This window comes from Sinocyclocheilus grahami, unplaced genomic scaffold (genome assembly GCF_001515645.1).
Source record: "Sinocyclocheilus grahami isolate Dianchi unplaced genomic scaffold, SAMN03320097.WGS_v1.1 scaffold1158.1, whole genome shotgun sequence".
Lineage (NCBI taxonomy): Eukaryota > Metazoa > Chordata > Actinopteri > Cypriniformes > Cyprinidae > Sinocyclocheilus > Sinocyclocheilus grahami.
In genome coordinates, this window is record NW_015506337.1 from 15021 (window position 1) to 38153 (window position 23133).

Below are 23133 nucleotides of genomic sequence, written 5' to 3' on the forward strand. Positions count from 1 at the left end.
TGACAAAAACAACAAAATTATTAAAACTTTAAAATGAAAATGAAAGCAGAAAATATAAAAATAAAAGTAATTCAAAGTCAGGGTTATTATAGTTAACTAAAACTAAAACCATAAAAAACATTTGCTTTTTGAAATAATATACCTTATAGCATGGTGTATTTTTATTCGTTTTGTTAATAAAAGTTCTATGTTTTATATATACGCTAAAGTGAGTTTAAGTCATTTACAAAGCCTGTAATTTTTGACCCAAATTGCTGAAATGTGATGTCAAGACTTCTGAAAACCAAGTAGAGGAAGTTATATTTGAAAAACCCAGGATGTCCTCTTTTAAATACAGGATTAAAATTCATTAAAATAACCCAATGAATTGCATATTAAAGCAATAAGCCCCAAGAACCGTGGTTTACAGTGAGTTTATAACAGCTAAGTTTGTGAATGAGCAGCAGTGTGTAATGACTGTGACCTGATGAAATGTATGTGTAATGTCAGTAAAGCGCCACCAGAGGGCATAACAACATTTGCTTTTCTCCGTCCTCAGACGCTGCTTTTAAAATCTTCAACCCCAAGGCTGTGCCCAAGTTCTTCCGTCTGAACAGCCATAACGCTATCCTTGAGTTCCTACTGGAGGTAATGTAGCTTTATTTATTTATTCATTCCATTTGGTGGGTCTTTAATGCTCTTCAGAGTCTCCGACCCTCACACCTGACTCCCGATCCATAGTGAATGGTTAACGGTTCATCATACGCTAATGCTTTCACACCAGGGTACGCCGCAGATAAGAGAGCACTACATCGACTCGAAGAAAGACGTGGACCGGCACCTGAAGTCCAGCTGTGAGCAGTTCATACAGCAGCAGACGCACATGTTTGTGGGAAACCTGGAGGAGTTTCTCACCAAGGTCAGGATTCACTGGGAAATTCTCACTCCCGCAGAGCATTATGGGTCGGCAACACTGCTGGGTAGTAACCCATTACATGTAATCTGGATTCCAAAAATTAAATACTTGTAATCAGACTATGATTACATATTGTTCACATGGTCACAGGCAGGTAAACGGGTATAATATGCGTTTTATTTTGATGGAAAGATTTGGTAACACTTTCTATGAAGCCCATTTTTATAACACATTATAAGAGTATTCTTAAGGCATTATAATGAATGCATAATATGTTGTTTCATCTCAAAAAATTATCATAACAATTATAATGCATTATAAAACTTTTATGAGTATGATTATTTATAACACACAATAAACACCATGTTAAACCCACTTAATGTATGATGGGTTATAAGTCTCATATCTTGACGTCATTTAAGATCTGTACAGTATGCAATAAATATATTTTAAATCAAATGTGCTATTACACATTCATCTGATTAGAAATCTGATCTTTCGGCTGTTTAAGAAAAAATTTAAAAAAATTATTATTAATGTTGTTGTTATTTATAAGTGTTTTTTTTTTTGTCTGCTTTAAGTAAAGTAACAAGTTAATGGCAAGATATGAGATTTATAATGCATTATAACTATGGGAAATATAATCCATTGTAAGTGGATGCATTGTGTTCATTGTGTATTATAAATCATTATACTCTTAAAAGCTGTAACCATAAATAAGTAAATATTGTAATGCATTAAAACTGTTGTTATGGTTACTCATGAGATGATACAACATATAATTCATTATAATGATTTTAAGAATACTCTTCTAATGCATAATAAATACGGGCTTCATAGAAAGTGTTACCAAAGTTTTATTAAGGTTCGATACCGATACCTTGACTTCGATACCGGTTCCTGAACGATATTTTTTTTCGATACCAATTTTATGAAATCAAGATTACATTATCTAAAAAAAAAAAAACTTGGCTTAATTTTTTTCAGCTTGTTGATGTTTATACAAACTCAAAGACTCATCTCCTGAGCCACTGCACAATGTAAATGTAAGCTAACCAACACAATAAGTGCAAACAGTTTTAATAAAACTCAAATAGTCTTCAGTTTACACATCTGTTAGCTACATTTACACTAGTGCGTGTTCGTTTTAAAACGCATAGCTCAGACAGAATCATGATTTCTATTTATTTTCCACTGATTTGCTGATGAGCGAAACCAGCGCTGTCTGCTTGTGCTCGCTCTTCTATGATCGCTGCTCTGACTCAGAGGTACGTATTTAATTTCAGCAACATTACATGGCCAAAACGCACATTAGACGGCAATCGGAAGTTATTACAAACACTCGATGGTGGTTTAAAGTGAGTTTTGAGTAAAAGCGGAATGTAAATCGATTTCGAAAGTGAAACCGTACAAACAGCGCGCATAAGAAAGCGATTGCATGCTTTCGCGAGCGTCTGCAATGGCACGTAATCACAGATTGCACGCTTCCCACCCGAATCTGGTGTAAACTAGTAGGTGTGTTCGACTGAATGTATACGCGGACTGACTGTGCAGACCGATCGGTGTATTACAGTACCTCGAGCTATAGAGAGCAGACTGCTCCGTACGCTTTCGAATCGCTCTGGCGGATGTCAAACACATATCGATCTGCACCGCGCCGCTTCTAGTCGAGCACATCTAGTGCTGCATGCTTACTGGCCCACGGACGCTGATGAGATTAACCCCTTAGGTATCGAAATTTGGTACCGAACGACGAGATGTTTTTTGATACTCGATGGTATCAGTGCCTAAAAAGCATCGAACTCGATACCCAGCCCTATACATTATACAAGTTTTATTTTTCTTAAGAAATATTAGATTTTTTTTAACTTAGTAATACAAACTGTATATATTTTTGATGTTAAAATTGTTTCATGTCAATTAAATTTGCATAAATGAATGCACTAGATACTACCATGATATAAAATCATTATTTGTGTTTTTGTGTGTGTGCATTTTTTAGACTAATGAGAATTTAGTGAGGGGAATTTTTATTGGTACTGAAAAGTATGCTTTATTTTCATTATGTAAAATATCATTTCATTTCTCCTTCAATTTTGCGGTGAAAAAAATCAATTTTGGGGCCGATATTCTTGACAGAGTTTGTGAGATTCATGCAATTAGGCCATAATGAGGCAAACATTAAATTGCACAAACTGAGATGTATAGCCAAGCGTGTTCTTCTGAAGTTTGAAGACTGATTAGTAAGTAATGTAGCACTGGTCGACAGACACATTTATGTCAAATGTGACGGTGCATACTGAAGACGTATGTCCAGCTTAATGGCTTTATTTTTAGGATTATTGAACTATTTCAAGTTAAAATGTGGTTTTATTTATTTAATCTTTTAGTTTTGTCTTAAATAGTGTGATCACCTCAGTTTGATGTTTATAATAACAGGTAGGAGCTTTAAAAACGATGGCTGTTCAAGGAGGACCGACGTACAACTTCTCGCAGCAGCCCTGGGCTCAGCCGTGTGAGTCACGAATTAAATGTTTCATCAACTTCTAATCATCTGATAATTAGCTCTAATTATCTGTTTGATTGCACTGAATGATCTGCTGCACAGCTTGAAACACTTTTATATTGTTGAAGTGTGAATTTCACTGATCGACGTGTAAAAGGCTAATAGACTGTAAATTTATATATTGATATTAATGTGAACCAAGAAAGAAGATTGCTTGAATCTTATAAAAACATATATATATATATATATATATATATATTATAACATAACTTAAATACAAAAAATATATATATATCACATCCAAAATAAAAGTTTTTGTTTCTATAATATGAGTGTGTACTGTTTATTTATGTATATGTAATACATGTATATATTTAAGAAAAATATGTTGTTTATGTATTAAATATATTTGTATATAATATGAAATGTAATAATATAAATGTATATACATGTAAATATTTTCAAAATATATACTGTATGGGTGTATTTATATATACATAATACATAAACACAGTACACATACATAAATTATGTAAACAAAAACTTTATTTTGGATGCAATTAATCGTTTGACAGCACTTCTGAATACTTTCCGTACCCACTGTGTATATATATATATAAATATATATGTATATATATATAAAAAAAATAGCATTTTATTTTATATTTAATATTTTGTAATATTGTATTTAAAAATATTTTTGAATTTAATAATGCAAAGGGTATATATTTTTGTTGTTTTTAAAATTGTTTATTTAATTTAAATTAGCATAAATTTAATGCACTACACTACCATAATATACATTCTTTATTTACATTATTTGCATTAGAGTAATGAGATTTTTCTGCATTGCACTAATGAGAATGTAGTGTGAAAATGTGCAGAAAAATCCATATGCTTCATTTTCATTATGTAAAATATATTTTTTCTTTAAATTTTGGGGTGAAATGTTACCCGCACATAATCTTGACAGATTCATGCAATTACACTATAATGAGGCAGACATTTATTTCAGAAACAGAGTTGTATGACTGAGTGTGCTGTTTTGTTTTGAACTTTTTAATGAGGATGTATTTTCTGCACTTTTAGCCAAAATTAACGACATTGTGATGGCCACCTATCGGATACTAAAAAACAAGCTGCCCATCACGTTACAAAGCATGTCTTTATATCTAGCCAATAAGGACACGGAGTTCATCCTGTTCAAGCCCGTCAGGGTGAGCATCACACCCAACATCTGACTGTGTTGATTCATTTCAGCTCTTCATATTATTTACAAGTCTGTTTTTCTTAAACCTAATCATAAAATACTAATTATCTAATCAAGTCTGGGTTTTTAATTGACAATTTGCTAAGCTCTGCTCCATTGTACAGAACATCCCATAGAAATTAAGTTGATATTTTCAGCCAGTGTTATTTAATATCATTACTATAATGTCTTAATATTTAATATTAATAGTGTGTACTAGTACGTATTAATTAGCATTTATTAATATTAAACAATATTAATAATTAGGGATGCATGATATTGGAATTTTGCCGATATCCAATATGCCGATATTTTCCAGCTCATATTTGCCGATATCCAATATGCCGATATTTTCCAGCTCATATTTGCCGATATCCGATATGCCGATATTTTCCAGCTCATATTTGCCGATATCCGATATGCCGATATTTTCCAGCTCATATTTGCCGATATCCGATATGCCGATATTTTCCAGCTAATTTTTGCCGATATCCCAATATTTTTTCCAGCTCATTTTAGCCGATACCGATATATTTCCTTTTGTTCGAAAACAACACCCAACTCTCTCCTGTGCAGAGATTATAAACAAATTTTTAAAAAAAAATGTTGGTTTAAAAAAAAAAAAAAAACTTACTTTTGAGAATTAAATAAACAACAGTTCTTTTATAATGAGAGTACATTGAACACTTTGAAAATAACTATAAAGCAATCTTTAACATTTTATTTGAATATTTACACAATATATACACAATCTTAATGTTATTTGTGTATTTTACTTTCATTTTATAACAAGTAGGCCAACAGCGCCCCCTAAGTAAATAAAAGACCTTGCCGGACGGGCATTAGGACCCGGGGGAGGCTGTTGCTGCTGCTGCTGCACATGCTAGTAACTCGACTCTTTCGCACACCGGACACATCATTCTGTACTCGCATTCTCAGATTAAATGCTCAAAACAGTGAATCTAATCATCATTCAGGAAAGAGTTAGCTTCAAGAATGACCACACTGCTGACGTGATCTAATCGCTAGCACACCCTGAGCACATGTGAGTTGCTCATCTTATCGGAATGGCATATCGGCATAATTTATCATAACGGGCTGATGCCGATATTTACATTTTAAGCCATTATCGGCCGATTTCGATAGCGTTCCGATAATATCGTGCATCCCTATTAATAATATGAATATTTTGAATTCGTTTTAAAAACTAAAATAATTGTAACATTAACTTTTTAGTAAGTTTGTTGTGTGATTTAATTGTTTTCTTATTTTTTATCTTTTAGAAAGTTTTTTTTTATCTTCTGTTTGTTGTTTTAATGTTTATTTCAACTAATTAATTTTTTTTGTATTATTAGTTTTAGTCGTAATTACCGATAACAACACCGATAAGTTTTCAGCGTGAAATTCAGTAAAATTCAAATTAAATCCGAAAACACACCGATCGTTCATAGACTTCCTTGAGAATAGAGTGAACACTCAAAACGTTTGTCTTATAGAATTGGTCAGTAACTTTTTAAGGCGGGGCTAAGCAAAGGGTCAGCTGCCCATAATGCAATGCTCACGCAGCAGGATAATGACAAGAAAAGCTGCACTGAATCTGATCAATCACATGCCGTTTCAGAACAACATCCATCAGGTGTTCCAGAGACTGCATGCCTTACTGCAGGAGGAGTACAGCGGCGAGGACCTGCAGATCATCGCCTGTCCCTCCATGGAGCAGGTGCTTATCCAGCCCGGCTAACACACACTAAGAACGTTACGAAAGCGTTATTTCTGAATAATGTTTTCTGTTACATGTTTTTTCTTAGTTATGTGAACCTTAGAGAAAACATTAAAGGCAGGGTAGGTGATTTGGTTCAAAAACATTTTTTGTTGAAAGTCTCGACACAATCACATCCCGATAGGAATCACTAAGCTAAGTGGTCTAAATATATGTATATGTATTTATATTGTCTAGGGCTGAAACGATTAGTCAACTTTATCGACAACAAAAAAATTGCAGACAGATATTATTGTTGTTGAGTAGCCGTTTGATCTCATATCAGTCCCTCCAGAATTTCGTGAATTTTTTTTTGTGATTTTGCAATCAAAATGTCTGATTTCGTGGTGGTAATTTTCACCACAAAAAAAAGTTTGCCTTTTTTCTTTTTTACTGATAATTTAGTTTTTTCGTGAAACCTTGATTTTTGCAATTATTTTGTGGTGAAATGGCGAATTCACCGCAAAATAATTGCAAAAATCAAGGGTTTTTTTTCATTATGAGGGTTGCAAAAAAATGCAACATGTTGCTGATTTTGCATTGGATTCAGCGATCGCGAAAAACTGGAGGGTTTGTCATATGACCTAATGTAAGAGCCTGCAGTAACACGGTTTGACCAGTGTGGCGCTGTATCGCAAGACTGTAATTCAACTCTCCCGGATGAAATTCAAGAGAAGACAAGGGGCTTAAGAGAGTCTGAGTGTAAACGCAACCGAACCAGACGCTGCTGAGAGCGGCGTTTAGATGGATATGTAAATATGTGCTGCGCGATTTCCTTCTCCATAACAAAATAAACACAACAAAAATGAGAGCGGTGAGAAAACCGCAGTTAAGAAAGCATCTGATCGTAGCGATGTGGATATTTTTAAACCCACTCCAGTCACGTCTAGTCACATCACGTTCGTTTATACAATAGATTGATTTAAAGCACGCAGCTTTGCAGTATTAAACATGTCGATTTCAGTTAGAATTACAGCTTGAATTTCTCTTATTGAGCAGCTCTCCAGTGTGGAGCTAGCTAATGATAGAAACGTTTTATTAGTGAGTGCATGAATAAATAAATCATATTATTACATTAAAGTGATCATTTCGTTTGCATAGATTGAAGCTTGATCTAGCTCAGGACTGTTTTGATTACTATAACTCTATAATAATGTTTTGAATAAAATAATTTATCCAAAAATAAACTGGATGAATCACTTACCTTGTTCCATGTAAAAAATAATTGTACAATAGTAATATAATTGTTTGACACTTTCAGAATCTGAAGTGATGACCTTGTTTTTTATTCATTAGTTAGAATGTGTAACCCAATATTTTAACTAATTGTAAAAGCAGAATAATAGAACAAAGCTTACTATTAATCGTTGTAATAATCACTAGATTCATCAATTATCAAAATAATCATTTGCTGCAGCCCTAATATCGTCTTTGGAAGGCGTAGGACCATAAAATGTTCGTCCAAACCTCCGCACTAGTGTTAATTTAGTTAACGAAAAGTATGACGAAAAATGTTCGTTGACTAGCTTTTTTCCCATGAGTAAGGCGAGACGATGACGAGACGACAATAAGGTCAATAAACGATAGCTGTGACTATATCAACATGCAATATCGTTGAAGAAAAAAGACGGGACTAAAATTAATTTTAAAGGTGCTGTATGTAGGATTGACACCAAGTGGTTGAACTAGGTATTGCAGTCCAAATTCAAAATATTGGAGAGGATTTTTTTCACCCGGTCCCTTGATGCACACGCAGGTTGCCAGATTAACTACACCAGCAACCATCTCTCAAACGCATCTCCAATGTTTATTCTGCTATTATTATACCGTTGTTGATCATAAAAAATTTTTGGGATGGATGTCGAGGCTTTTTAGGATGGGCAGAAAGTTATATTTCCCGCTCTGACCCCTTTTGTTTGCCAGCTTCCAGGACTGAAATGAAAAGCGCTGTGTTTCCCACCAACTGGCAACCCGGTGTGCCGAAATACAGTTGGGTAAACTGGCAGTGGGCGGGTTTCACAAACCAAAACAGAGACCGACATTCCGGCCCGGAACGCACATTTTCAAAGAAGAATAACTTGCCTGTAGCATTGTTTTTCAGATAAACAAATATGTTAACTTGGCATGTTTCTTAAATATCTGCAAACATATTATGGTATTTTTATGCTTTAATAGAGTCAAAAACTTACAATACAGCACCTTTAAGAAATAAAAACTATACCAAAATTTCTTTTAATTTTCATAAAAGAAAAAAGGACAAAATATTGTTGGACGGCTGTACGACTCGAGCTTTCATGTGTTGCGGTTGCCAGATATCAAGAGTGCAAATCCCCAAATCAGAGCTTCTCTGTTAAAAAGATAAATTTTCTGCCCAGTGTTTTGCTTATTTTTGTCAATCTGGTTCCGTCATGAGATCTCGACTGTTTTGTTTGTGTTTCTCGAGCAGCAAATCAGAATATTAGAATGATTTCTGTCATGTGACACTGAAGACTGGAGTAATGATGCTGAAAATACAGATTTGATCACAGAAATAAATTACAGTTTATAATATATTCACATAGAAAACAGCTATTTTAAATAGTAAAAATATTTCACAATATTACACTAAACTTTTTGACTGGTAGTGTAACTGAGAGAATATGATGTATAAAGAATGTTTCTGTGGTAATGTTTTGAGAACGTTATTAAACATTAAGGGAATGCTCAATTTGATCATTTTGCAAACAGTAACTAGTTGGTAGTAAAGTTTAAAAAATGTTAGACAAACGTCCAGTGATCAATGTATTAATAATGTTTTTGTGCAAACGTTTAGAGAACATTATTGAAGACCAGATAACGTTGAACGAATGTTCTGCTAAAATTACTGGAAAAATTATCGTTCATAACCGAGAGAAAATTATTAATAATCATAATGTTTTTGTGCTAATGTTTAGAGAACGTTATCAAAGACCAGATAACTTTGGACAAATTTTCTACTAACATTACTGAAAGCATGTTCATAAATTTGAGAGAAAATGATGTATAAATAATGTTATTGTTTTGAGGATGTTATGAACGAACGTTCCGTTAACGTTACTGAAGAACGTTTGTTTAGAACTTTGAGAGAATCTTGCTAGAACATGCTGAGAGCGTTCTCTGTTAGCTGGGAGGGCCTTAAATATCCATTTTATAATCAAAGATGAAATAAGTACATTTGTGCAATAGAAGTTGAATCTTTCTTTGTCTCCTGCCGTCCAGATAAATCTGCTGCTGTCTGTGAAATAGCGCTGGACTCAGTGTACGATGAAGTTTAGACCACGTCAGCCTTGGGGAGAAAGAGCCGGAAAACCTTCCTGCGAGGGCAGAAGATTCTGGAGATAAACCCGTCTTTATAATCAAAGACGGTCCCGTTCTGAGGCCTGGACACACTAAAGCTGCTCCGCTGCAGTGCTCGAGCTGCTTCTTCTGATTCGCTTTGATACTAAATCAAGTTGTACAGATCTAAATTCTATGAGGACGGGAAACTGCGTCTGTGCTGATGGAGTGAGTTCAGTCACGGTTAACACACTATCCGTGAGGGGGCGCTGTGTGTGTGTTTGAGGCAGATTTCTCAAGGGTTAAAGAGCAGAACTAGATTGATATGAGAGCAAGTAACTGTGCAGGTGAAGGAAATGATGTGCATAACACATTTATTATTTTTAAAGTAATATTTCACTGAGAAATCTGAATTCTGGTATTATTTAGTCACACTCGTGTCATTTAAAGAGATAGTTCACCCCAAAATTACAGTTCTGCCATCATTTGCTCACTCTCATGTGGTTCCCAACCTGAATGCAAAAGCTGAACATTCAATGGGAACTGAAACGGTTTTATCTCCTTTTGTCTTCTGCAGAAGAAAGAAAGTCAAACCGGTTTAGAACAACATCAGGGGTGAATAAATGATGACGAATTGCATTTTTGGCTGGATTATTCTTTTAAAACCTGCATGCTATCATTTTTTTTTTCTTCTGATGAACACCAAAGAGGAGTCTTCATGCTGCTCTTTTACATGCATGTTTATAGTCCGTCAAGCTCCAAAAAAGCACCATAAAAACCCCATACAACGTCCATATGACTGACCATAAGCTGTAATATCTTTGTAAACGTCCATGCAGGTTTGGAGTGACATGAGGGTGAGTAAATAGCATAATTATCATGTTAGGCTGAATTATTTCTTGAAGTTCCCCTGTATGCATTTCCTCATTTTCTTTTTTCATTGTGGTAGCTTCAGTTGCATTTTGGGAGTTTAGTTAATCTTCTGTCAAATACATCCTCACTTTTCAAGCTTTTTATACATGCATCTATAAGTTTTATATAACATTGGCTTCCTGTTTGACACAAATGACCCTTTTCTGTTTTGTACTGTTGAATTAATGCAAACTGAAGCTGAAGGTTTATTGCACGGTTTGCCTGACGCGTGGGCGATTTATTCTCATAGTTTTTCTAAATAAATGCACACAAGGATTCACAAATTCTCCAAGTGCAATTTGAAGAAAGGCATGAAGCTTTACAACGTGGAAATGAGATTTAGCCCATTAAACATTAAGACCTTTATAAAAAAAATTGCTCTTTTTTTTAATTTTATATCAATTTTTTTGTATGTTGCCGCTTTAGGGCTAACATAAATCTTCATTTTCTGGTGCATTATGGGAATGGCATTTCCCTTGCTTCAGTAAGAGCTCAACTCTGCCCTTCAACCTCACAGCCGAAGAGAAGCAGCAAAAAGAACTTCGACACTTTCTGAATGCCTTTCATTTCTACCGTTTAACTGCAAATTTCGTGTCTTAGGACATCAATGTGTCGTCACGAGCCGCAGGGTTTAATTTGGATTTGTCTGTGCATGTTTTTTTTTACTCTCATAGATTTTGTTACCATTGCCATGCATTATACGACTGACAGACTGATGCGGTTAAAGTTAAAAATCATAATTTGTGTTCTACTGAAGAAACAAAGTCACCTACATCTTGGATACACTGGGGGTAAGCAGATAAACATCACATTTTCATTTTTGGGTGAACTATCCCTTTAATAGAATAATAATAATAATACATTTTATTTAAGGCGCCTTTCAAATCACTCAAGGTCACTGTACATCATGAACAATAAATAAAACCGCAATAAATAATATCAATGAACTATGAAAAGAAGAGCAAAGAAAAATTAGCGATTTGTGTAGACAGTAATCATGTAGGATACGCTATTCTGAATAAGTGAGTTTTGAGTTTAGCCTTGAATTGGGATAACGAATCTAAGTTGCGAATGTTAGCTGAGAGAGAATTCCAAAGGCGAGGAGCAGCACGGCTAAAGGCTCTACGACCCATGGTGGTTAAACGAGCCGTGGGTGTATGGAGAAGACCCAGTGAGGAAGAACGAAGGGTTCGAGAAGGGGTGTAGGGCTGAATAAGATCTGAGAGGTAAGTTGGAGCAAGGTTATGGAGCTTTATACGTGAGAAGAAGAATTTGAAATTCATTGCGAAATTTGATGGGAAGCAATGAAGCTGTTTAAGAGATGGGGTAAGTCCGGGTTATGATACGAGCAGCTGAATTCTGAATCAACTGGAGTTTATGGAGAAGCTTGTGTGATAAACCAAATAAAAGAGAATTACAGTAGTCGATGCCAGAGGTGACGAGTGAACTAGCATGACAGTACTGTGTGGAGTGAGAGATGAACGAAGGCGAGCAATATTACGGAGATGAAAGTAACAAGACCGGGTTATATTATTAATGTGAGCTTCAAATGAAAGAGTGCTGTCAAAGATGACCCCCAAGTTCTTAACCTGGCGAGAGAAACGGAGGAACCAAAAATGGATAAAGAAAAACTACAGGACCTAGAGAGAACAGAGTTAGTGCCATGAAAGAGTGCTGTCAAAGATGACCTCCAAATTCTTAACCTGGCCAGAAGGAGAAACGGAAGAACCATCAATGGATAAAGAAAAACTACAGGACCTAGAGAGAACAGAGTTAGTGCCTACAAGGAGTACTTCAGTCTTATTGCCATTAAGTTTAAGAAAACTGGCGGAGAACCAGGTTTTTATTTCATGAAGACAGTTAATAAGGCAGATAGGTGGAAGAATGGAATCAGGCTTAGTAGATACATAAAGTTGTGTATCATCAGCGTAACAGTAATATTTAATACCAAATTTAGAAAAGATATTACCAAGTGGGAGAAGATAGATTAGGAACAACAGAGGACCTAGGACAGAACCTTGGGGGACGCCACAGCAAACAGAAAACGGATGGGAATGAAAACGTTGTAATTGTAAGAACTGTGCACGATTGGAAAGGTATGAAGTAAAGCAGGAGAGGGGAATACCAGAGATACTAGAAACGGAGGAACCATCAATGGATAAAGAAAAACTACAGGACCTAGAGAGAACAGAGTTAGTGCCTACAAGGAGTACTTCAGTCTTATTGCCATTAAGTTTAAGAAAACTGGCGGAGAACCAGGTTTTTATTTCATGAAGACAGTTAATAAGGCAGATAGGTGGAAGAATGGAATCAGGCTTAGTAGATACATAAAGTTGTGTATCATCAGCGTAACAGTAATATTTAATACCAAATTTAGAAAAGATATTACCAAGTGGGAGAAGATAGATTAGGAACAACAGAGGACCTAGGACAGAACCTTGGGGGACGCCACAGCAAACAGAAAAGGGATGGGAATGAAAACGTTGTAATTGTAAGAACTGTGCACGATTGGAAAGGTATGAAGTAAAGCAGGAGAGGGGAATACCAGAGATACCAACAGCAGATAAACGGTTTAACAAAATATTGTGTGAAATGGTATCAAAAGCTGAACTCAAATCAAGCAAAACAAGAATGGATAAGGACCCACCATCAGCAGCCATTAAAAGATAATTTGTTACTCTCACCAAGGCGGTTTCGGTTCTATGCTTGGGATGAAATCCTGACTGAAAACACTCATATAAGTTGTTATTACTAAGGTGAGCTTGGACCTGTGCTGCAACTGCTTTTTCAAGAATTTTCTAAATAAAAGGAAGATTTGAAATGGGACAGAAGTTATCTAAATTGTTAGGGTCTGCACCAGGTTTTTTAAGGATTGGGGTTATAGACGGTATTTTAAAAGATTGACGTTCCTCTGTCAGATAATACGTAAAAATGGCATGTTAAAAACCATTACGTTCATTATCATATAGGGAGGCTGTAGTCCCAACACAAAATAATTAAGGTAACTTAAATTATACAAATTTAAGTGGATTGAACATAAAATTAAGTTTAAAATGTTAACTCATTTTAGCAAAACAATAAATAAATAATAAAATAATACAAATAAAAACAAAAATAAACTATAATATAAATAATAAAAAATAACAAACAGCAAAAAAAATGATTAGTATTATTTTAGTATAATTGAGATACTAATATAATTTTATTAATGGTTTGAATTGGTTTTGAATTTTTTAAATTTCCTTTTTCATTTTAAGTTAAAGTTTTAGTACATCAGGTATGTCTGTATATTTTTTATTAGTTATTTTAGTACATCAAGTTAAGTTATACGATTTGTAACATTTTATGTAATATTTTTTTATATTTTAATTTCTTATGGTTTTATTTTTATTTTTAGTTTCAGTTAACTATGATAACCCTTGTCTTGAGGAGAAAGTGATCAAATGCGCATTGTCATTTAGTTTAATAATTTTCAATATTTAATTTTATTTCAGTTAACATTTATTGTATTTCAAGGAAAACATTTTTATGGTTTTAGCTTTAGTTAACTGTAATAACACTAGAGAAAGTGATCAGATGCACCATTTTTTTCACCTGCTGGACTATAAAACAGGTAAAAACTAAAAATCCCACAGACACGCATTGAAAGAGGAACCCAAGCTACATCTACAGGCCAGAAGATCGAAGGATGAGAAGAATGGTTCGGAAACTGAGTTATGAACAGACAAACGCCACGCTCAGTTTCTCCAGAAATGAATCCAGTTCTTATACCCTTGTCTTGAGGAGAAAGTGATCAAATGCGCATTGTCATTTAGTTTAATAATTTTCAATATTTAATTTTATTTCAGTTAACATTTATTGTATTTCAAGGAAAACATTTTTATGGTTTTAGCTTTAGTTAACTGTAATAACACTAGAGAAAGTGATCAGATGCACCATTTTTTTCACCTGCTGGACTATAAAACAGGTAAAAACTAAAAATCCCACAGACACACATTGAAAGAGGAACCCAAGCTACATCTACAGGCCAGAAGATCGAAGGACGAGAAGAATGGTTCGGAAACTGAGTTATGAACAGACAAACGCCACGCTCAGTTTCTCCAGAAATGAATCCAGTTCTTACAGAGTTCAGTCTCTGATTGCTGATGGAAGCAGCTGTGTGCTGTTTGTTTTGACACTGGCTCAGCTTCTTCAGGTCTGTGATGTGAACAGATGTTCATGCGTCACCTGGGCTCTGTGTAACAGCTGTTGCTCCTACATGCGCTCGCACTGAACAAGCCTTTGACACGCCTGAACCTGAGAGCAGATCTCCCACCACATCCTTACTGGAAATCAGCCTGGTGTTTCATGATAGAGGAGAAAACACTGGAAATCATCTGCTGACCGACCGTAGGAGTTCCAGAAAAGCTCAAGTTTATTTGCGGGACTACTCTGCCTCTCTGCCCATAGTTCCACAGAATCACAACAGATACTCTTTTCTTCATTCCATAGTATATATAAAATACCAAACTCCATGCTTACTCCAAATCACAAACACGTGACACATCAGTACAGACATCACCGACAAGAACAGGATCACCCAAATATGTCTTAGGCAGATCCACATACAAAGAATGCTCCTCGTCTTCTGTCGCAGAGATATTCAAAGCTAACTTACAATTAGGGGTGTGGCGAGACAAGATTTTAAACAGTATTTTTAAGAAATCCTCAGTGATGAAATACATGACTGGAAATATAGTCTGCAGGTGCGTTTTGAAATGTTTTAACTAATCATCTTGTAATGAATGTCATTTTAGTTCTGCTAAGTATGAATGATCATATGCAGTAAAACAACAATATACAAGCACTGTAAAGATTTATTAGTTTTATTATGTAAAAAGAATAAGTGCAAACTAGGGATGCACGATACCATTTTTTCAGATCCGATACTGATCCGATACCAGCACAGAGGAGCATTCATTGTCTCATTGACCATTTCCACTCCGTAATATAGCTCTTTTCACATGTTTTGCTTTTGGATTTATATTTAGACATTATAAAATCACTATTATAACATTTAAAAATCACTTTTTTGTCAAAGCATTGTTTTGTACTGAAGTATGAAGTAGCAAGAGTTTTCAAAAAACTCATCAGATCTACTTAAATCGCACAAATGTCCCAGTTTGAATTCAAAACGGCAATTTTTGGCTAAAGGAGGCTAGTCTGTGTCCTTAACAATCTTCTCAGTTTCTCTCAAATGTAAATCAAACGTCCATTCACAAACATATCGCGACTTCATTTTTGGAGCAATAGAGATACTCAGGAATGAACTGATATTAAGTTTAATCATTTATTTGCCCCAGAACATTCCCTCCTTTATTCATTTTGGTCATGTGACTCTGTCTGTGACAGTAATGTGTCGAAGGGTGAGCGGTTTATATGTACTCCGTTTATAATAATTAATTTTGTAACTCATTAAAAAGCTAAAAAAACGTTGAATAAAAATGTTTCATTACATTATTTTTAACAACTAAGCGTTTGGTTATTTATAACGTTTTATTAGAAGATCTTCACAGAATGATTTCGGCAAAACTGCGCCCCCTATGTGCCCCCATTTTTGTGCCAAGAGCACAGATTAATTGCATTATATTTTGATTACTCCATTACTGCTATCTGCTATCATAAAATACACTGACTTGTAGGTTTAAAATTCTACATACGACACAATTGTTGTCTGTTTGGCGGCGCTCGTTCACTGAACTCTGAAGTTTAGTGCAGAATAGTAGTTTAGCAGTTATTTTAAAGCCCTTCATATAAAGCATGTCTCATGTTTAGGACAAATTGGATTGCTATTATGCACTTTCCCCGCAGCAGCTCATGCGTCCTGGAGTCTGGAGTGAATGTTGAATGTGAACCGGTGGTGCTTCTCGAGGCTAGAGGAACAGGTTGGATGGACGTGAACGTGTGGCTGAAGGTCTGCATGAACCTTCAAAGCGCTGAGAGTCACCCTTCAGACGATATAAATCAACAGCCCCGCAGCTGTAACTCAGTCAGGGTCTGGACATTCACAAGGTTAGTCTCTTCAAAGTCTGATTGGAATAAAAAAAGATGGATTATTATTTCCAGAATCACATTGCGTGCTGACAGTCTCAACTGGGTTTGCTTTAGAACTCAATTTTTACTCATAGTAGCCTACCGAAATTAATGCAAAGCCTACCGAAATAAAGTGTAAAAGCGCATGTAAATCTAACAAAATGTCAATCCAACAATCAATCAAAAATCTATTTTACCAACAAACTGTGGACATGCAAAATTATTAACATGAGAAACCCACGATTCCGGGGCTTCATTTATAAAATAAACACAATCGTAAATTCATGGATTTCTTCTTATGCCAAACGTAAGGCACCAACTGTGATTTATAAAGGCAAATATATAATATATATTTTTTTAGTAAGTCTTTTCTAATTAATGAGCTAATTGCAGTAACAACATAATAATAATAATATTAACATATACTGTGATTTATCTTTACAGTAGTAATAAAAACGATGTTGGATATATTTTAATAGATAACTAGACTATCACAGTAAGTATTTTATTATTGTTTTTGTTGTTGTCAATGCAATTAATTCATTAATTAGATGAGTATGATGCATTTATTTTATTTAGTGTTATTTTGTTTAATTTTAATTTAATTTTATTATTTATTTATTTATTTTTTTCACATAAATGTTGTCTAATAATAATATTAGAGGTGTGTATATATATATATATATATATATGTATATGTATACACGTCTATTTATCTTTCCAATAAGTAATACAAAGCATGTTGGATTATTTTAAATTGATAAATACACAGTATGCACTAATATCACAGTATGCTATAATATTATTATTATTATTTATATTATTACTATTATTATTATGTCACTGCAGTTAGTTAATTAATTAGATAAGTAGGATTTAGGAGCATTGTGTGTGTGCCTGAATAGTTTTGTTAGTGATTTATGGGCACGAGGGTGTCACATAACCAGTCCACATTGACTTATGACTAATTTAACTAGTTTCTACCCAGTAACAGATGAATTTGCACCAAAATCCTGAGAGGTTTTATTGAATGCATGGCCTTTGGCATCAACAACAAAACATCCTTGAAGTGTTTCTTCCTTTTAAAACTCGAAAACTCTAGTTATTCTGCTCTTCCAGCTCTGCATAATTATATGCTTAGTTGCATTGTATTGTTTGCATTTCTCTTTGTTGTTTCTCACAGACCGGCGCTGTGTTTCGGTGTCGTGACCCGCGAGTGCAGAGGACGGATGGGATAAATCCATTAGGATGATAGCATGTTGATTGGCCCCTGGAGGTAAAGATGGCTGGCGTATTTGGCTGTCTGTGCTTGTCCTTCATTACAATGGAGATGAATTCACCAGCTCCCACTAAGCAGATTATGACAGCGACATTTCCAGAAGGGAAGCTAATTCGGACTTGAACTCGCCTACCTTAACACTTCACCAAATCCAACCACAAATCCAATGCACAAACCATTAAAGCCATGCATTCCGGTGCACGTCACATCTGATGTAGGTCGCATCGTAATATGCGACCTTTGATTATAACTCTGTTTTTTGAATATTCAGCCTATGATTATAATTGCATAATTATGATATTCATCCTCTGAAGGTGACGCTTTTCTGACGCTACGTGGGTTTTGTGTTCGGTCCGGTGTCAAAGGCCTCATTATTACAGTAGGGAGGATGAAGATGAGCTTCAGGATCGGCTCGGCGAGGGAACCTCGACTTGAAGTGAATTTGCTCACCGCGTGATTGAGCGTATCATGAAAAGATACGAAATGTTCCTGAGCTGCCGAGGTTGTGACAAAAGATGAGCGATTTGGATGAAATCTCATTAGCACGTCTTTTCTCTGAGAGAACGAGGGAGAATCGTGGAGCGAGTTTGTGCAGATGGCGTCTCAACCGTGGAGATGGGAAAATGTGGTTTGTGGGTAAAAGTGAGAGTTTGTAGAAGTGCTTACATGTCCACGGTGTGCGTTCCTCCTTGAAAATAAAAGTAACAACAACAAAAAAAGAACTTCATTAAATGCACGATTGATTTGAATGTTCCTGTCTGGCAAAATATACAGTATCCACATCAATCCTTGTGGTCTACTAAAGCATTTTATTACTTTTTATTTTATTTTATTGTTTTGTTTAGATTATTTAGCTACTTTTAATTATTTAATATTTCTTAGTTTGTTTCGTTTGATTAATTTAATTACATTTTTTTATTTAATTTTATTATTTTGTGCTATTTTAATTTAATTTTAATTTAGTATAAATATTTAATTAAACTTAACTTAACTTCATTTGATGAAACTGCTTTTACAGATAATTCCCCAAAGACCTGGAACTCCAAACTTTCACTTTTTAAATATATATAAATCATCATTAAATCAAAATAGATTTTTTTTGGGGGAAAAAAATATATTTTATATAAACATTGTTATTATTTATTATGAATGAAATGGAAAAAATAACAACACAATATTGTTATTATTTATAATGGATGAATGAATGAATGAATGGAATAAACAAATAAATAAATAATTAAATAACAGTCCAATATTGTTATTATTTATAATAAATAAATGAAATTAATAAAATACATATGTAAATAAATAACATCCCAAGTATTGCTATTATTTATAATGAATGAATGAATGAAATAAAAATAAATACCTCGCTTTGAACTGCTAAATGCATAAAACGTAATTAAATAAGTATTTTCATTATGTTCAATCAAAATAATGAACCTCTGAAACAAGATGTCATCAGTCCCTCCTCCAATCACGTGACTCCATTCTGGTAGGCGACGCCCACTTTTCATGAAACCTTCTCTACATTGCTGTCATTGATTAATCCGTTTCACTCAGAAATGAGTCGCATTACACGAGTAAAACGGCTTGTACGGTATTTCAGGTTAAATTGTGAATCTAATCGTCCTTTGCAAATAAATGTGTGTACAGGGCTTTGGTCAATAGCTCTGCACAAAGGGCTCATGAAGGAAGGCCAGTCCTTACAAATGAATGGATTAGGACGCTTTAATTGGCCGGCTGGAAGTGAGCAGCGGAGTTTGGCTTTTCCAAATGAAACGCTGCTTGTTTTCACGTCTCATTCTCCTGTATCTCTTCAGACTCGCTCAAGGAGATGCTTTTTTATTGGTGCTGCTGGAGGGTATGTGTTTACAGTCCTGTACATGATTTACGGTACCTGCTCCTTACGCTTCGGCTCTGCCCTTCAATGAAAGGAACAGTTCCCTCAAAAATGTAAAATGAAATCATTTACACGCCCACATGTCCTTCCAAACCTGGCTTATTGTCTTTCTTCTGTGAGAAACACAACTCTTTCTTGCATATAAGACAAAAAAAGGAATCCATATTATTTTATATTTATATTTTTTTAGTTTTTATTTATATTTTTGATTATTATAGTTTTCCAGTTTTATTTATTTTGTTGTGTTTTTGTCATTTTTATTATGTTATTAGGATTATTATTATTTATTTTTTTTTACAAAATGTCTTTATAGTTTTTATTAATTTTATTTAATGCAAGGCACTTTTATTTATATAGCACAGTTCATGCACAATGTTAATTCAAACTGCTTTACATTAAAAAAAAGATTTAAAATAATCCAGTCACAATAAAAGCAAAGAATAAAAAATTATTAAAATGTGTTGTTTTATTGGATCAGGTTAAATTAAATGAAAATGAGAAATGTTTTTAATTTTAATTTAATTTAATTATGTTTCGTTTTAATTTCAGATTGTCAGTGTTCATTTAAATTTTAGTTTACGTTTTATTAATTTTATGTGCTTTTGTCATTTTTTATTAGTTATTGTTTTTTAAATATTTCTATTTAAATGTATTTTTATTTTTGTAATTTTAAAACTTATTTTATTTCATTTGCAACATTTCTCATTTTTATTTAAGATTTTTAAGTTTAAGTCTGACATAAATTGAAATCTAATATTTATATTTTATTTTTATTTCAGCTTTATTTCAGTTAACAGAAATGATTATTAATAGTTCTAGTTAATAATAACACCAGTATAAATTGCAAATAAAAATATATAAATATTTTAATTTCTTTCAACTTTATTTCGATTAACAATAAATATTTTAATAGTTTGTTAATGATAACACCACTGGTGTAAATCGCAACAACAACAACAGTAGATCATGTATTGTCAGTGACTTTTTTTGTGTAAAATTAAAGTTTTTTTCCAGTTTAATGTAAGGAGTTCTGATATAGCGTGATCAGTCACATGACATTTACGGCTCAGTTGATTGGCTCAAAACAGTCTGGAACTGTGTATCCAAAAGCAAAGATGGCGGCATGTTTAAATAATAATGCAAAATAAAAATTTTAATGCAAGGTAAGAAATATTTGTTACAGTAATTTTCCCTATTCAGTCTTCATTAGTGTGCCAAAAGTCACTGGGTTTGGGCCAAGGAATAAAAACAAGACTAGAAAACTAACAGAAGCTCTAAATGAAGGTCACTGAGAAGACCATTAAAGCTACAGAATCCAGCAGCAGCAGTCTGAGCCTGATGTGAGTGTTTGTTTGGGATGATGACTGATGCTGTAGTCAGTTCACCCGCACAGCTGTCCGCCTGCCTGCTGCGCTTCATCTATTCCCGCTCCGTCTGAGCTGGGCTGGTTGCCATAGCGATGACCCTGTCATCACGTCCCTTCACCTGGGTAAACTAGTGAGTCAGGAGCAGCTCTGCTGGGGAACGAGAGACAAAAGACAACATTATGGAGCTACTCCTCCGACAACAAAACAGCAGAAATCACCCGGGCATTTAGATACAGGCATAATCTGTGCAGACAGATAGATATATAGATATATAGAAGGATAGACAAATAGATAGATAGATAGATAGATAGATAGATAGATAGATAGATAGATAGATAGATAGATAGATAGATAGATGGAGATATAGATGGATGGATGGAGATATAGATTGATGGATGGATGAGTAGTTGGTTAGATGGATAGATAGATTAATGTAACAATAAATGAATGGATGGAGATATAGATTAATAGATGTACAGATGGATAGATAGAGTGATGGAGACATAGATGGATGGATGAAGATATAGACTGATGGATGGATAAATAATTGGATAGATTGATGTAGATATAGATGGATGGATGGATTTATAAATAGTTAAATAGTTATATGGATAGACAGATTTATGTAGAGATGGATGGATGGAGATATAGATTGATAAATGGATGGATAGAGATATAGACTGATAGATAGATGAATGGATAAATAGTTGGATAGATAGATTGATGTAGAAATGGATGGATGGAGATATAGATTAATAGATGGATGAATGGATGGATGGATGGATATATAGACTGATAGATGGATGGATAAATAGTTGGTTAGATAGACTGATGTAGATATAGATGGATGGATGGATGGATATATAGACTGATAGATGGATGGATAGAGATATAGACTGATGGATGGATGGATAAATAGTTGGTTAGTTGGATAGATAGAGCGATGTAGAGATGGATGGATGGATAAATAGTTGAATAGTTAGATGGATAGACAGATTGATGTAGAGATGGATGGATGGGTAAATAGATAGAAAGATTGATGTCTAGATGGATAGATAACTTGATGTACAGATAGATAGATAGATAGATAGATAGATAGATAGATAGATAGATGGATAGATAGAGCGATGTAGAGATGGATGGATGGATAAATAGTTGAATAGTTAGATGGATAGACAGATTGATGTAGAGATGGATGGATGGGTAAATAGTTGAATAGTTAGATGGATAGACAGATTGATGTAGAGATGGATGGATGGGTAAATAGATAGAAAGATTGATGTCTAGATGGATAGATAACTTGATGTACAGATAGATAGATAGATAGATAGATAGATAGATAGATAGATAGATAGATAGATAGATAGATAGATATTTGATAAATAGATGCTAATCGATTGATCAATTGATAGATAGATAGATAGATAGATAGATAGATAGATAGATAGATAGATAGATAGATAGATAGATATATGGATAGTGAACAGTCCTTGCATTCATCTCGTTCATGTGTCTGTGAGTGGATTCTGGCGGAGCTCCAGTGAACATCTGGAAGGACGTCGATACGTCAGGAGAAATGAGCAGCAATGATGTGTGTGTGAATGTGCTGCATGCACACGCCGTCACGGACTCTAGATTACAGTGGAAACTCAGTGTCGTGACCCGCAGGCTTCTGAATGACACACTGAGTCTGAGATCCTGCCAAGACGCGTGATTTATGTGCTGCAGTACCTGCTTGTAAAAGAGCCGTGACTGAACTCTAGCTTATATATACATACCTAACTCACACCTACAACACACAAAGAGCTGCAGGTAAGACACTAGGAGTGGATCTGTCTAATATCTCATGCAAAACTTTTGAAATTGCACTCTTTCTGATTTCTCTCAGTCTTTTCAC

General features: G+C 34.5%; 1 protein-coding gene across 1 annotated transcript in view; it reads left to right on the forward strand.

Annotated features, from left to right (window-relative positions):
• Positions 1–10298, forward strand: part of LOC107567419 (conserved oligomeric Golgi complex subunit 3-like) — a gene marked incomplete at its 5' end in the record, with an annotated part of 19924 nt that extends 9626 nt beyond the window's left edge. Inside the window, 4 exon segments of the mRNA XM_016253096.1 lie at positions 3335–3410; positions 4491–4618; positions 6272–6370; positions 9647–10298. Of these exon segments, the coding sequence (XP_016108582.1) occupies positions 3335–3410; positions 4491–4618; positions 6272–6370; positions 9647–9673 (330 nt within the window).
• Positions 10299–23133: the final 12835 nt, after the last annotated feature.